Source organism: Erpetoichthys calabaricus, chromosome 2, assembly GCF_900747795.2.
Source record: "Erpetoichthys calabaricus chromosome 2, fErpCal1.3, whole genome shotgun sequence".
Classification (NCBI taxonomy): Eukaryota; Metazoa; Chordata; class Cladistia; order Polypteriformes; family Polypteridae; genus Erpetoichthys; species Erpetoichthys calabaricus.
Window position 1 is genome coordinate 38881008 of NC_041395.2, and position 17251 is coordinate 38898258.

Here is a 17251-nt window from a genome sequence, read left to right on the forward strand (position 1 = left end):
GGCAGCGTGTGCTTGATGCTATATACTGATAATTCTCTGCTGTACAGCTGTGATTCACACTCAGATACAGTGATATAAATACTCCGAGTGGTGCAGTGAGAGTAATATGGAAAAAGACGATCCGATGTGGCAACACCTAACGGGAGCAGCTGAAAGAAGAAGAAGGTGCAGTGAGAGTAACAATGCTAAAGCAGCTATGGTATTTGGAATACTTTGGCTACTCCCTGGACCATTATATTGTTACAGGATAATTACAATCAGATGTATTAAACTAATAAACAATATGCAGTTAGTTTCAGTGTATATGATAAAGCCGCGTCAGGGATGTGGATCTAAAAATGAAAGGGAAACCACACTGGAACAGTAGCACTGTTTTAATGCTGGGTGCCACCAGTCTGCAGAACCGATCAGAGAACTTGCATACGCCAGAGTTGGAGCTACCATGGAAATGTGCGTGGCTTTACGGCAAGTTTAGCTTTTATACATCATGATTTGAGCATGGAAACGTTCGTACGTAACATTTTTGTGCGTACGCACTGTTTATACATGAGGCCCCTGATGTTTTCAAAGTGCTCCTTTAATTTTTTTCAGTTGTTTATAAAGCAGTCCAAGACAGAACTGATTAACGGAGGAAGACTGCAGGTTTTTAAGGTCGGTCAGGGGAAGTGATGTCATCGGACCCAGAACTGGAAGTGATGTCATCGGGCCTAAATCAGGCAGAATTTCCTGTGTCTGATCTGCAGAAATAAAACAGGAAGGTTTAGTGCACAGCACCACCCCCTGGCTTGGCGTGATATTACCTTCTGTTGGTCCTTCCAGCTGCCTCGCATGCACACATGTGTGATAACATGCACACAGAGTTGGCTAGCAACAAAGACCACTGCAGCCTGAGTCATTGCACTGGTTTGTTGTGGCCTGAAAACTAAGACTTGTGCCCCCTTCATTAGCTCATGTTCCACCTCATGTGGAAAAACAGGAAAGTAAAACAGGCTAGGAAATGACAAAGTATGTTAAAAATACTTGTGTCTAGAACAGAAATCCAAACTACTAAGCCAGAAACATAACCAAAGCCTGAAGAGTACATGCTAACATACAGTACACTGTATGGCCAAAAGTAAATGGACCCCTTCCCCATCATTATGTTCAGGTGTTTCATTATCAAAAGGTGCATACAATCAAACGCGTAGCCCTGCAGCCTCCATTGACAAGTACTTGTGGTAGAATGAGTCGTACTGAAGAGCTCAGAGACTAAATGTGGAACAATCACAGGATGCCACCTGTGCCACATATCAGTACAAAGATCTTCCCTGGTCTACTGTAGGTGCTATTACAGTGAAGTAAAAGCATCAAGAAGCAACAACAGCTCAGCCACAAAGTGGTAGACCTCACAAACTCACAGGGCAGAGCCAATGAGTGCTGAAGTACAGACTGTGTAAAAATGATCTGCCATCTCTTACATCACTCACAACGGAGTTCTAAACTGCAACTTCAGCACAAGACGTGTGCGTCATGAGCTTCAGGAAATGGGCTTCCCTGGCCAAACAGCTGCACGCCAGCCTCAGATCACTATGAGCAATGCCAGGCTTCTACTGCAGTGTGGAAATACACCTCACTACCTGGCAGTCTGGTGGACAAGTCTGGGTTTGGCAGATGCCAGGAGAATGCCACCTTCTGGACTACACAGAGCCAACTATAAAGTTTGCTGGAGAAGGGAAACCAGTCTGAGGTTGGTTTTTAATTCAATTTCAGCTCCAGTTCAAGATTTATTTGTCACATACACAATTATACACAAGCAGCATGCAGTGAAATGTCAGCCTGGTTCACTACTCAGACTTTGTAAAATAGATTAAAAGATAAGCAATGCAGAGAAATAGAAAAGCAAGTATAAGACTAAACAGAATGATTTCAATTTTAAATATAATTTAGCTAAATAGAAATAACTTGAATTTTAAATATAAACTAACAATTTAAAATTCTACATTGTTCAATGGTTGCGTGGACTGGGTCTTGGGTGAGGTCGTGGGGTCCAGCAGCTGTGGGGAATCTGTTGGCGAAGAAAGATTCATGGATCTTGATTTTGCTGACAATGCTGTGATCTTCGTGGAGTCAATGGAGGCTCTGATCAGGGGTCTCAACAAACTGTGTGAGGAGTCTGAGTGTCTGGGTCCTGATAAAAACCAAGAGCCCGGCCTTTAATGACCTCTTGGGCACAGCCATCAGCTGTCCGTCTGTCTATGGAGAGAGTGTCGACCTCGTCGAGAGGTTTACTTACCTTGGCAGTGACATTCATGTCTCTGGTGACTCTTCCTATGGAGTCAGTAGACAGATTGGGAGAGCATGGGGGGGTCATGAGGTCGCTGGAAAGGGGTGTGTGGCGCTCCCGATATCTATGCAAAATGACGAAGGTCCAAGTCTTTAGAGTCCTGGTGCTTCCTGTCTTGCTATATGGTTGCGAGACATGGACGCTATCCAGTGACCTGAGACGAAGACCGGACTTCTACTGTGTCTCTCCGGAAAATTCTTGGGTACTGCTGGTTTGACTTTGTGTTGCTCATGGAGTCCCTAATGAGGCACATTACCAGCGTTGTGGGTGACTGTCAGTTACAGCACCACGGCCATGTGGCACGATTCCCTGAGGGTGATCTGGCTCAGAGGATCCTCATTGCTGGGGACCCAAGTGGCTGGACCAGGCCAAGGGGACATCCACGTTACACCTGACTTCGGCAGATAGAGGGCCTTTTCCAGAGTGTGGGGCTGGACTGTGTGTTTGCCTGGGGGGCTGCTAACTAGGATCTAGAGATGTTTCGTTATGTAGTGGGTGCGGCAACGCTCTGTACCAGTGCATGCTTCCCAACCTGACCTAACCTGACCTGAATATAAAATATACAATGTGTAACACACAGTGGCAAAATTACATAATATTATGACATTTATTAATTCATGACATAATATACAGTACAATACATACAACCATTGCGTGGGTCAAAGACACTATGTACAGCACCACAAAGTGTGCAATAGCACAAGACAGCAAGTGCAGATGACTGAGAATTCTGGAGTTAAATTCTATGATTCAGCAGTATTGAAAAGCATCCATTTATTTTAATGTATATATAATGTAAAATATTACTTAAAACTGGTGGATAGCTATACTTATTGAATTAAATTAAATATATTATTGATTAATGCATCTATATACAAGGAAGGGCCCAAAAACTCCCAGAATTGTTCAATAGCACGCTGTAGGATAAAGTTCTCAAATATGACACTAAGTGTTGTGCGCCTACAGCCTGGTTAATCATCATGTGGAACTGCTCAAGTGCGTATTTCTGGTGTTCATTCTACAATAATTCACACGACTTAGGCCATTTTGGTTTTTTTCTCCAAGTCCCTGGGGCAGACTTTTAAGAGACAATGGTGCTGATCATGACGTGTTTTTTGCCATTGATAGACTTATTCATAGAGTGTGTTCCCCTTTGAATCAGAGACAATACATTGAAATGTTGAGGCGTCTACAGGAAAGCATCAGGAATAAAAAGCCTAAAGAAGTGATGTACCCAAAACTGGAGTTCACACCATGACAACACACCGCATTGTCAGTCCAAGAGATTTTGACCAAAAACAATGCATCTGTTGCTTCACACGCCCAACCCGTATTCAGTATTCACTGGATATTTTGCTTCACTGAACTTCTTTGTGTTCCCCAACTTAAAAGTGAGACTGAAGAGAAGCAGATTTGCTACCATGTTAGAGGAGCAGGAGGTTAGGAGCACACACTGATACAGCACATTGCTACACCCACCACATGACAAACCAACTCAGGATCTCGGATTAGGACCCGAGTGCAGCCATACGGTGGGTGACACCTCAGCGCCACACTAGTTCAGATGGAACGGAATCAATGTGAGGTTTTGTATGGTGGCTGGAGTGCCAATTCTGCCACCAAACCCCAGGTTTTCCCTGCAGGTTGGAGGGCCTACATGCAGGGCTGGATGCAGATTAACGTCATACCCAGGACGGAGCAATTGCAGGTTAAGGGTCTTGCCCAAGGGCCCAATGAAGTAGAGTCACTTTTGGAGTTTATGGGATTTGAACCAGCCACCTTCCAATTGCCAGTGCAGATCCCTAACCTCAGAGCCACCACTCCGGCCACCATGTTAGAAATCCAACACAAATCACAGGAGGCTATGGACAAGGTAACAAACAATGAGCACAGGAAACATTTCCAGGAATGGGAGAACAGCTGGTTCAAGTACTGTATATTATATCTCAAAAGAGCCTTTCGAAGGTGGCTAAAAGTGGATTGCTGTATGTTTTATAATAAAGACTTGCCTTGTTATACTTTAGAACATCTGGTTATGATACATCGGAACTGGCTACAGTTCTGTTTTTCCAGGAAAAATACAAGAAAATAAATAAAATTTATAACAAGATAAAAAAATAATTTGACAATACTTTGTCAAAAATCATAACTACATTTCTCCAGTATCATAGAAAACTGTTACCTGAGCTACCAGCGTAGCCCCCTCTTTCCTGCTTGCCACTACAAAGGTTGAGACTATTCTCTTGTAGGTTGACACACACACACACATATCACAAGCCTTCTACATCAGCCTCCTGGTCAGTGTGAACTAAAGAAATCACTCCCTTATCTCTTACATAAGGACAGACTGAAAGCAGAGCACTTCCTGTGGAGGACAGCTGGGCTCTCTCTGTCTATCTCATCTCCTCGGCTCCACACCGACACCACAGTCCACCCCATAACAGTGGAAAACCTGCCCACTGCGCCAAATGCTCTGTTGTGGGTTCACACACAGACACACACACAATGAGCGCATTTGTACTGTGGTAACTGCCATCAGCCAGTCACAAACCCACAGCCTCTGGATTCTAATGGCCCTCGAAATCAGCCTCCTTGTCATCATGAGCTGAAGGAGTAACTCCGTTATCTGTAGGTACAAAAAGAACTTCCTGGTCATGTCAGCTGGGCTCACTCTCTCAACCAGCCACCACTCTACTGTGTGGCTCCATACTAACACCACACTAGTGGACAAAGAGCATGTTCAGCTACTGTCCAGCCAGGTACTGCATTGAAAATGGCGCAAATAACTTCGTTCCTCTGAACTGTCGCATTGAACTGTGCTGGTAAGCTAAATGAGATACTTGATGACCTTTAGAGACATTTGACTCCTTGTGGCTTTGCATAGTATATGAAAGGCCAACTGTTTGCCTGGTCTCCTGCTCTAGTGGCACTAAACAGGACGCATTTCATATGAGGCAGGTATGCATATCTGTGGTTGCCCCAGAGGTGGTACGGCACTTGTTATTTGACCCGTCTACTTCCACATGTGACTGTTCAACTTTCTACTACTGCAGAAACTCCATTCCAGATGTGAAAGGGTAGTCACTTCTGTTGATGGGAAAGACACGCAGATTCCTAAGTGGTTGTCTGGACCAGGACCCATTTGTCTGCTACAGTGCTTACCCCTATACATAAACTGGAGCTAAATGCCACAACCACTGCTTAGACCCAGATGTCAGCCGAAATTATTGCTATTTCAAATGTAGATCTTTAAAACTCGATGGCTCTTAACATGATTTTTGGCATCCAAGTAGTGTGTTTGTCAAGTTGCACCTACATTCCTGATACAATAGTGAACATTTCATTGTCAGGTTGATCACCTCCATAAACCTATGGCTGAGGCAAATTCACCCGAACTCGGACCTGACTCTTGTATAATGGACTGCTTTACATGGAGCTCTACCAGGATCTTCACAACATGTCAAGTCATACTTGTTATTGTTGCAGCCCTATGTGTTCTGCTGTTATTAGCTTGTTGTCTTGTTTGCAGGTGGTTAAGAAATCTACTGAGATGCCAGCTTAGCTAAACGGGCACAGCAACGGCTTTACTTTTCAAGGTTATCGACGAGACTTGATGTGTCCCAACAACGACTTTGTGCTCCACTGAAAGTGTTCTAACATACATCCATCCATCCATCCATTATCCAACCCACTATATCCTAACTACAGGGTCACAGGGGTCTGCTGGAGCCAATCCCAGCCAGCACAGGGCACAAGGCAGGAACAAACCCCGGGCAGGGCGCCAGTCCACCGCAGGTCACTCACCCAGACACCAAGCACACACTAGGGACAATTTAGGATTGCCAATGCACCTAACCTGCATGTCTTTGGACTGTGGGAGGAAACCCACGCAGACATGGGGAGAACATGCAAACTCCACGCAGGGAGGACGCAGCGAGCCCAGATCTTTTAACTGCGAGACAGCAGCGATACCACTGCACCATACATTTATTTCATTATGGTATGCGACTTGTACTGCAAACAGAAAGACCCTACAAAGGGTCCGTAATTCAGCTCAGGAAATAACTGGCCACCCTTTACCCTCATTATAGGGCATTTTTAGAACGTGGCGACTCCGGAAGGCTACAAATACCCCGAAAGACTTATCTCAGCCAACATTTTTTTACCTTGTTGCCTTCTGGGGGACACTCCAGGGCTATAAAGACGCGCACCTCCAGAGCTGAACAAGTTCTTATGCCAGAGTCATTATGGATATGCAGTGCTTCTGAACTAGCATCCTCTTAACATGACTGTCTTTAATGTGCAAAAATATAGTGTGCATTTGTATTACTATGTTCATTCAATTTTATATTTTTTAATTATTATTTTATTTAGTGCAATTGTCATTTCCCTTGCTTTATATTTGTCTGTATTTTTTATTTAAATACTGCTTTCTTATTTATTTTATATTTACTATTTATTACATTCACAATTTTTTATATAGTGTCACATTTTTTAAGAGTTGCACAGTAAATTTCATTGTGCTGGAGATGTGCAATGTCAATAAAGACAATAATAATAATAATAGTTAATTTGTTAATTTACCTTTATTGTCAACAAGTAGAAATTTCCTTTGATCCAGTCAGCATCACACAAGATCCATCCATCCATCCATTATCCAACCCGCTGAATCCGAACACAGGGTCACGGGGATTACACAAGATCACATTTCTAAATACTAGGCATGCAATAAAATACAAATTAATCACATATTTATTATACAGTACATAAAAAAGAGGGTGGCGCATTGGGTAGCGCTGCTGCCTCGCAGTTGGGAGACCTGGGGACCTGGGTTCGCTTCCCGGGTCCTCCCTGCGTGGAGTTTGCATGTTCTCCCCTTGTCTGCGTGGGTTTCCTCCCAAAGACATGCAGGTCAGGTGGATTGGCGATTCTAAATTGGCCTTAGTGTGTGCTTTTTGTGTGAGTGTGTTTGTGTGTGTCCTGCGGTGGGTTGGCACCCTGCCCAGGATTGGTTCCTGCCTTGTGCCCTGTGTTGGCTGGGATTGGCTCCAGAGACCCACGTGACCCTGTGTTCGGATTCAGCGGGTTGGAAAATGGATGGATGGATGGATAAAAAAGAATTGTAGAATGATTATTTCAATAAAACTGAATATGGTCTGGGCGGCACGGTGGCGCACTGGGTAGCGCTGCTGCTTCACAGTTGGGAGACCTGGGGACCTGGGGACCTGGGTTCACTTCCCGGGCCCTCCCTGCGTGGAGTTTGCATGTTCTCCCCGTGTCTGCGTGGGTTTCCTCCGGGAGCTCCGGTTTCCTCCCACAGTCCAAAGACATGCAGGTTAGGTGGACTGGCGATTCTAAATTGGCCCTAGTGTGTGCTTGGTGTGTTTGTGTGCGTCCTGCGGTGGGTTGGCACCCTGCCCAGGATTGGTTCTTGCCTTGTGCCCTGTGTTGGCTGGGATTGGCTCCAGCAGACCCCCGTGACCCTGTGTTCGGATTCAACGGGTTGGAAAATGGATGGATGGATGAATATGGTCTATTTAAAGATGTGCTTTCTCAATTTTTTTATTTTTAATAAATTTGCAAAAATCTCAAGTAAACTTTTTTCTTGTTGTCATTATGGGGTGTTGTGTGTAGAAAAATGAGGAAAAAAATTAATTTAATCCATTTTGGAATAAGGCTGTAACATAACAAAATGTGGAAAAAGTGATGCGCTGTGAATACTTTCCGGATGCACTGTAGATAGATAGATAGATAGATAGATAGATAGATAGATAGATAGATAGATAGATAGATAGATAGATAGATAGATAGATAGATAGATAGATAGATAGATAGATAGATAGATAGATAGATAGATACTTTATTAATCCCAAGGGGAAATTCACATACTCCAGCAGCAGCATACTGATAAAGAAAATATTAAATTAAAGAGTGATAACAATGCAGGTATAACAGACAGTAACTTTGTATATTGTTAACGTTTACCCCCCGGGTGGAATTGAAGAGTCGCATAGTTTGGGGTAGGAACGATCTCCTCAGTCTGTCAGTGGAGCAGGAAAGTGACAGCAGTCTGTCGCTGAAGCTGCTCCTCTGTCTGGAGATGACACTGTTTAGTGGATGCAGTGGATTCTCCATGATTGATAGGAGCCTGCTGAGCGCCCGTCGCTCTGCCACAGATGTCAAACTGTCCAGCTCCGTACCTACCATAGAGCCTGCCTTCCTCACCAGTTTGTCCAGGCGTGATGAGGCGTCCCTCTTCTTTATGCTGCGTCCCCAGCACACCACCGCGTAGAAGAGGGCGCTCGCCACAACCGTCTGATAGAACATCTGCAGCATCTTATTGCAGATGTTGAAGGACGCCAGCCTTCTAAGGAAGTATAGCCGGCTCTGTCCTCTCTTGCAGAGAGCATCAATATTGGCTGTCCAGTCCAATTTATCATCCAGCTGCACTCCCAGGTATTTATAGGTCTGCACCCTCTGCACACAGTCACCTCTGATGATTACAGGGTCCATGACGGGTCTGGGCCTCCTAAAATCCACCACCAGCTCCTTGGTTTTGCTGGTGTTCTGGTGTAGGTGGTTTGAGTCGCACCATTTAACAAAGTCCTTGATCACCTAATCACCTTAGTTACTCCTAGATAGATAGATAGATAGATAGATAGATAGATAGATAGATAGATAGATAGATAGATAGATAGATAGATAGATAGATAGATAGATAGATAGATAGATAGATAGATAGATAGATAGATAGATACTTTATTAATCCCCAAGGGGAAATTCACAAATACACCTATAAAAATCAAATCAATAAACAGGTGCTCTGTGGCGCTCAGACACAAACAATCACAAGTATTTGCCTCAATTTGTACCGTGTAGTGATGTTAAAATACATAAAGGTTCAGGTTTTGGGGGAGCCCCAATCTCTCGGTCGCTCAGGTCCAAAATGCGACGCCACCTTCTGAGGACATCTGCTCTTTTATAATCTGCACCAGCAGGGGTGGAGCTTCTCTGGCTTAGCTGTCCTGATTGGGCGTCTTCTCGGCACTGTGAGGGAAAAAGAAGACAAGACCATTAGTGACCGCGCCCCCTCTTATTGCTGCATTCCATAGGTGAGGCCAGAAGGTGCACATGTTTTTAGAATATTAGAACAATCTGGACGAGAACAGGCCATTCAGCCCATCAAAGCTCGCCAGTCCTATGCACTTAATTCTTTTAAAAAGACATCAAGTCGAGTTTTGAAAGTTCATGTAGTCCTACTGTCTACCACACTACTTGGTAGCTTATTCTGAAGTGTCTGATGTTCTCTGTGTAAACTTCCTCACGTTTGTGTGCTATTTACCCTTAACAAGTTACCTACTGTGTCCCTGTGTTCCTGATGAACTCATTTTAAAGTCACAGTCTCAATCCACTGGACTAATTCCCTTCATAATTTTTATTATGTCTCCTCATAATCGTAAGGCTCCGCTCTTTTAATCTTTCCTCATAACTCATCCCCTGTAGCTCTGGACTCAGCCTAGTTGCTCTTCTCTGGACCTTTTCTAGCGTTGCTATGTCCTTTTTGTAGCTGAAACTGCACAAAGTACTCCAGATGTGGCCTCACCACATCTATAAAAACATTACAGTAATATGAGCACAACATCACTTACAGCAGCAATGTGCAGGTACAGACAGAAGTCCACGTGTGAATGTCAAATACGCCTTATTAATACAGTATCAACATGTCCTCTTTTCCATTCTTAAGATAATAACTACTGTCACGCATGTGTGTCTGAGGATCAGACCTCATTCGAGGTAAATGGAAACCCACCAGGGCGAGAGGGGGAGCTGTCGCTAAACTTGTTCCCTTTTTCCCCACAGCTCCTAGAAACCTCCCAGTGAAGGAAATTAGCTCCACACCTTCCAGTCCTCCCATTATAAAAAGACCGGGTGCCTCTGCTAAGTCGTCTTATCTTGATGAGACCATTTCTGGAGAGTGAAAGCTCTGGGAATACTTTCTGTTGTTTTGTTTGCTGTTACCAAGCACAATAGTAGTTTTGATTTTGTTCTTGCTTGCCTTATGTTGAGTATTACAAGACGGCACCTGTTTAAGTCTGAGAAATTTGAAGGAATTAAAAGGGACTACCCGACTGGAGTCCCAAACATTTTTGATTTGTTCCGGCTTTGCTTGAACCCATGTTCGGCCACCTCACACTACAAACATTGAGCCAAGTATCCAGGGTCTCAAGTTTGAACTGGGTGTGTTACCTGCCACCCCTGAGAGCCTGTAGTGAAATTACCCGATTCAAAATAAATGAATGAATGAAAGTCAAGATTATATCTCATAAAGTGTCATGTAAACAGGCTCAGCATTTAGTGTCAGCCAACTTTTCTTTCATAGACAGCCATGACTGAAACTGGGGAGGGGGCTCGGGATAATGATTCAGAAGATAAGCAAAATATAAAAAGATATTCACAGAATCCCCATTTTATGCAGGCTGATTAAGCTGTTTGCTTCTTTCAGATGCCGTTCATAACCTCAGAACCTTCAGAAAGCAGCCGGGAGTAACAGCCAAAGGTAAGCCATACTAGTGGTGAGCCAGTTGACGTTAATCTCATCTGATGACTTCAGTCAAGAAATCCACAGTCCACTCCTTATGTTTAATATCTACAATGAAAAAAATATAACAATAAGAACAATTTTGAAAAGATTGGCGCCCTGCCCGGGGTTTTCTTCCTGCCTAGCGCCCTGTGTTGGCTGGCATTGGCCCCAGCAAACCCCCGTGACCCTATAGTTAGGATATAGCAGGTTGGATAATGGATGAATGGATGGACTTCTACTCAGTTCCTCAGAGGAGACTGCATAGGGAGCTAATCCAGGTATTTAAAATCCTCACCGACATTGATGATGTAGATCCATCGACATTCGTTTAGCATAAGGGTGAATCTCATACTCGAGGACTTCAGTTGAAATTATGGGAAGTGCATTTAAAACTGAGGCCAGGAAGCACTTCTTTACGCAAAGAGCTGTGGGAATCTGGAACAAACTACCAAGACATGGAGTTGAAGCAGAAACTATGACAACCTTTAAGAAGAATCTGGGCAAGACATCAACAACAACAACAACATTTATTTCTATAGCACATTTTCATATAAATGATGTAGAAAGAAATGTTTCTAAAAAAATAAAAATATAAAAATAAAAATAAGATTAGGCAATACTAAATAACAAAGAATAAAGTAAGGAGGGCTGGAGAAAAAAACAAAATCTGCAGGGGTTCCGAGGCCACAAGACCACCAATCCCCCCCTGGGCATTCTACCTAACATAAATGATCTCAATCAGTCCTCATAGTTTTAGGCTTCATGTGGAAGAATTAGATGATGTGGACTTCTGGTCTTCCATCCATCAATGTAGGGATGTCACGGTGCTCTAATCAGGTGGTGGTGGTGCAGGTCACCACCACAGAAAACCAGAAAGAGAACAACAGAGAAAGTAGGGGTTAGTACAGATTGTGGAGCCATGAAAAAAATGATAATTAAATGCATATACAGAGCATCAAGGTTACACTAAGATGAAGGTATGAGAAAGCCATGTTAAAGTAATGAGTTTTTAGCAGTGTGCTCCACTGTATCAGCCTGGCGGATTTCTATCAGTCAGCTATTCCAGATTTTAGGTGCATAACAGCAGAAGGCCGCCTCACCACTTCTTTTAAGTTTTACTCTTGGAATTCTAAGCACACTCATTTGAAGATCTAAGGTTACAATTTGGAATATAAGATGTCAGACACTCCGATATATAAGATGGAGCGAGATTATTGAAGGCTTTGTAAACTATAAGCAGTACTTTAAAGTCAATTCTAAATGACACAGGTAACCAATGTAGTGACATCAGAACTGGAGAGATGTGCTCAGATTTTCTTTTCCTAGTTAAGGTTCTGTCAGCTGCATCCTGCACTCGTTGCAATCGATTGGTGTCTTTTTTGGGTGGTCCTGAGAGGAGTGACAACTTAGCTATTACCTTAACAAACAAGCTTAATGGACTGAATGGTCTCCTCTCGGCTGTCAAATTTCTTCTCTTCTAGAAGTTATTGCTTCCCATTCACCTGATGTTTCAAACATTAGTGCTTGAAGTCTTTATCTAAAAACAAGATGTTTACAGTTATTAAGAATTTGATCACACAAAGGTTATGCCCATGGTCATAAAGTGATCTGTAGATAGGAACTTGTATGTGTAGCCTTGAGATTTCTAGCCCAGTGCCTCAACTGGTAATCAGCAGGGTTCTAACCTCCATAGGAAAACACCACTGGACTTTGAGTCCATCATCTTAACTATCTGACCATGAATTGTATGATCATGTCAACACTCAAAGGTTTCCAAGATGCTGAATTCAAACCCACAAATGAGTAACTTGTTTCACTTGCCTGCAGAAAACAATTTGTAACATTTGTGCAAAGTTCCCCCTTGACTAAGTGTTCTATGTATATTTATAGTGAAGAGCAATGTTAAGGTGATGTCCTACCAGGTCCACAACACTGAGCCAGTAGCGTGAAAAGCTGAGACCCAACTTGTCTGCATACTTCTGAGGGGCTGCTGTATTGTTAAGCAGTGACTGGAGAAGGGAAGGACACCCAGACCATTAAGTACAGGAGAACATTTCTATTCCCACAACATGGACACATGTAGAATTTTAGTGCCTGCATTATCATAAACTGTAAAGCCCAGGTTCATGACATTAGCCCTCTGTCTTTAAGATATACAACAGGAAAGCTGAGATGACCCCTTGGTCATAGCTGACATTGTACTTTTACTTTGACGCTGTTTTTCATACAGTATGGCCAAACACAGGTTCATAACAAGGCCTTGGTGATCATATGATGTTGGACTTTAGCATTCCTTCAAGAAAATGGATTGAATTTCATTCATACTTCAGATAAGAACATGAATGACCCTTAAGTCAGCCCCCTGCATTTTGTGAAATGCCATAAAGACTCTAAAATCCTTGACTTGATTCCACCCAAATCGCTGATGGACATCATGGGATGGTATCATTTAATCAAACTGATTAGAACCCGTCATTTTTCCAGCCATGATACAAGAGCTACATCTTTCTTTTTTCTTTTCTTTTGTTTTACCAAACTAATTTTTCTTTCTAACATTTTCCTTTACCTGTGCTGCTCCTGAATTCTCCGTGCCTGTCGGAGACAGACCTGCGGACTCGTCAGCGAGTGTCCAAAGTTTCCAGAGACCACCTTGAAGATCAGTTCCTAAGGCTCCATGAAGAGAACCATCTGCTTAAACAGTATGCCAGACAGCAGGAAGACAAGATGAAGAGGTGGGATGTTGTGCTTTAACTGCTTTTAAGAAGTCATAACAGAGGCGTGTGAATCACGGCTCAGCACTGAGTGTTGTGACATGGCGGCCTGGAGACCAACAGAAAGGGTCAGGACAAACGTGCTCAGTACAGTGGGCTCCGAAAATACCAAATGGTGTTGGTGATGAGTGAAGGGAGTGACCACCATTAGACATATTTATTAGGGTGGCACTTAAAAATGACTTTAAAAAATTTTAAGGTGTTGACCATTTTTTCAGTTACAAAGGGCTAGCTGTCCGTTTCCATATAATTTTATGGATTTTAAAATTACCGTATCTACTTGCGTATAAGTCAAGCCTTGAAACTCAAAAAATTGATCATAAAAACGAACCCCGACTTATACGCCCGTTCAAAAATACAACACATTTTTTTTTACATCTTCTTGCTTCCTCCAATCTCGCACCAGTTTCTCAGACACATCTAAGTTTGTTGCAGCAGTGCAGTTACCAATTTCTTTCACCACTTCAACAACTTTTAATTTAAAACCAGCTTCATATTTTCTTCTGATCGAACGCTCCATCATAGATAAGGGATGCTCTTACAATAAAGGTGTATAAGGGTGTGAGGTACAAAAAACACAAATCAGTGCAAACGTCGCTTTGGAATAGTTGGGGTATTACAGTGTGGTCACGTAGGCACAATACATAGAAATAAAAGGCCATCTGCTATCATCACCTCTTGGACCAATAGCATGAGTTTTCCACATTCGACTTATACGACTGACATTATAAAATACCGGAAATTATACAGTAAAATCAAGACACGACTTATCCTCGGGAGAACTTAACCGCGAGTATATACGATAATCTAGAGATGTCATGTTCAGCTTGAGCTAGTGACGGTCCGCCAGCTTTCGGTGTTGTTGCAGCTCCAGATGTTGGTTCTACTACTGTAGTAACTGCAGGTAAATTATGATACTTCTTACTTATTTTTTAAAATATCCTTTCAAATGTACTTCTTTATTACTATGGCCTGCCATTTTGTTGTTTTCTCTTTGTAACAATTACACTAATTTAGCGTCTTTACAGTAATTTGCTTGTTGAATGTGATTGGGTGAGTTTTTCATTTGTGAACTTTTTGGCAAGTTGTTTTTTAACTACTAGCGTTTACATTATTTTATGGTAATTAGTCCTTAATTTACCTCCTCTGTACTTAGTACTTAAACTTACTGCACAATTTTAATTGGGGTCAACGTTTTTTATGTCTTCTTAGCAATGTGCTTGCATTTGAAATTTTGTTTACCAATTTTGTTTGCGTTTTAGTAATCACGTGGCTGCAAGTTTGTCTGCACCTTTGACACGTAGCCAGAGTACAATGTGGCCGGTTGTTGAGCCAGTTACTCATATAAGTGGTCATATGCGGCCATCCGATGGACACACAATTTTGTTACATGGTCTGCAAAGCAACTGATCGAAAGTTTGATGCTACCAAGTGACCATCTTTCGGTTAGTCCAGAAGAATGGAATGATCGCCCAGACTATCAAGCAGCTGTGCATCGTGTCAGAGAACTGCGAGTTGTAAATGACTTTGCCCAAAGAGGCATTGCACTTATTCAGGATTACAGCTCTTGCGATAAGGAGCAAAGACAATACGTTCTACAGACAGACACAGGAAGATGTTTCCTGACAGTAGGAGATCTACTGTTGCTGCCGCACACTGACAACATTTTCTAGTTAACGACTGTAATGTCATGTAATACAATTTTGATTTACTGTTATCTAGAAAAGCACAGTAGAATGCTATTCAGTGACTGCAGAGACACTGCATTTTAATTTCACATACTAGTGACCAACATTAAACCTATGATGAATATATTTAATAGTAAGCTTCGAATGTACGGAATTTTCATTTATTTCTGAAACTTTACATACTTTGTGACACCAGTAAAAATGCTGTAAATGAAATTAAATTTCTTGCCTGTCATGTCACGTGTATATTCAACACATTCTGGGTTGAGAATTGAGAAATTACAACATTCAATTTTTATGCCCATTTGAGTGCCACCCTAATATTCATATCACATCTGAATCAATTTAATCTAGATAGAATTGTAGTGTACTTTAATCGCGTAAAACTCCCTCCCTCTTGGCTTAGTATAAATCTAATTACGGATTCATGTGAGATGGCAGTGTAGACACTCTTTCAGATCATTGGCATGCCAGACGGTGCTTTGTGATAAATATAAAGACCCTTGTGTTTGTTTTTTTAATCCAGTTTAGGGTTTCATCGAGACTGTCTCTATCACACTTGTTACGATTCTCGATGTTTATCTTTTTTTTAACTTTATAAATGTATTTCTTAGTTCAACTATTTTTTCAGTGGTTTAGAATTAAGGAGAATCACTTGCGTCTTTGATTTTGTATTGCAATTTTGTAGACTTGTTAATTTAATAATTGATCAGACTTTTATTTAGAATGCTCTGCAAGTGCAAGTTTTCTTCAAATGAACTAGCATTTGTGTTACTATAACTTTGGTTCTCATTTTGTAGAAAGATAGGATGATTTGTGGGTTTTGACTTGGCACTTTGCTGATTTACATTTCTTCTTCTTCTCCTTTCATTTTTTCTGCTATTGTTGTCTGCCATTTTTGCACCTCTGGGTGGAAGTCAACACAAGAGCGGATTCTAAGTCCATTGCAGGGCTCACACGTACATTCACTAACACTCACGGACTAATCATCTTAATGCAAACACCTTTGGGATGTGGGAGGAAAACGTACACAGACATGGGGAGAAAGTGAAAACTCTACACTCTCGTTACTGTCTTCAAAGTATTTTAGAATTGCAATCAGAAAGTTCAGACTGTCGTCATAATTGGCAAAGCAGGCATTGTACTACCAGAACGACCACAACACATATCTTATGGTTCCACAAATTCCTACATGTGACAGAATCTGGCTGATTTACTTTATTTTTTACCCTTGAGATCCTTAAATACTACATGACAGACGCATGTGGATCATTGCAGAAAAATATTCCCAGACAAGAGCTCAGCACTCTCTTTATCATGTTAATGGTACAGATTTTGCTGCTAAGGTCACAACCATTTGTTTCAATTTCATCTAAATCACTGGCTCTTGGTTTATGACGATGTATCTCTTCTGAGTCCATTCTCACTGGCTGTGACATGCTGGTACAGCACTTACTCAGTTCAGAAAAGTGTGAGAAAGTCATCTTAGAAAATAACATACTAGAAAAGTAAGCAGACAAAAGCCAACATGCACTGTCACAATGATCTCATATTGAAGGAGAAAAGTAAAGTGGAATTAATACAGAAGCTGATACTGAAATGGAGAGCTCCAATGGAAGTAAAAAGACTCAAGGTAAATAGAGGAAAGACCACAGTGATAGTTGGAGGTGAAGGGGCAGGAGAAGTGGAACAGATGGGTGGATCATCATGCATCGTATGTGGTGGAGGTGTTGGAAGAAACAAAATCCAATGCATGGGCTGTCAGAGATGGGCACATAAAAGATGCAGTGGTATGAAGGTGTAAGACAGAACAAGGATAGTTTTCCTCACGGGCTCTGGCCAGAATCCTGCCGACTACGCCAGTGTAAGATGCTAGGGGTTACTGTTG

General features: G+C 42.1%; 1 protein-coding gene across 1 annotated transcript in view; it reads left to right on the top strand.

Annotated features, from left to right (window-relative positions):
• The first annotated feature begins 11875 nt into the window (after positions 1 to 11875).
• rpgrip1 (RPGR interacting protein 1) overlaps positions 11876 to 17251 on the top strand; it is a 106503-nt gene continuing 101127 nt past the window's right edge. The window contains exons 1-2 of the mRNA XM_051922475.1: positions 11876 to 11881; positions 13506 to 13636. Of these exons, the coding sequence (XP_051778435.1) occupies positions 11876 to 11881; positions 13506 to 13636 (137 nt within the window). The remainder of the gene's footprint in view (positions 11882 to 13505; positions 13637 to 17251) is intronic.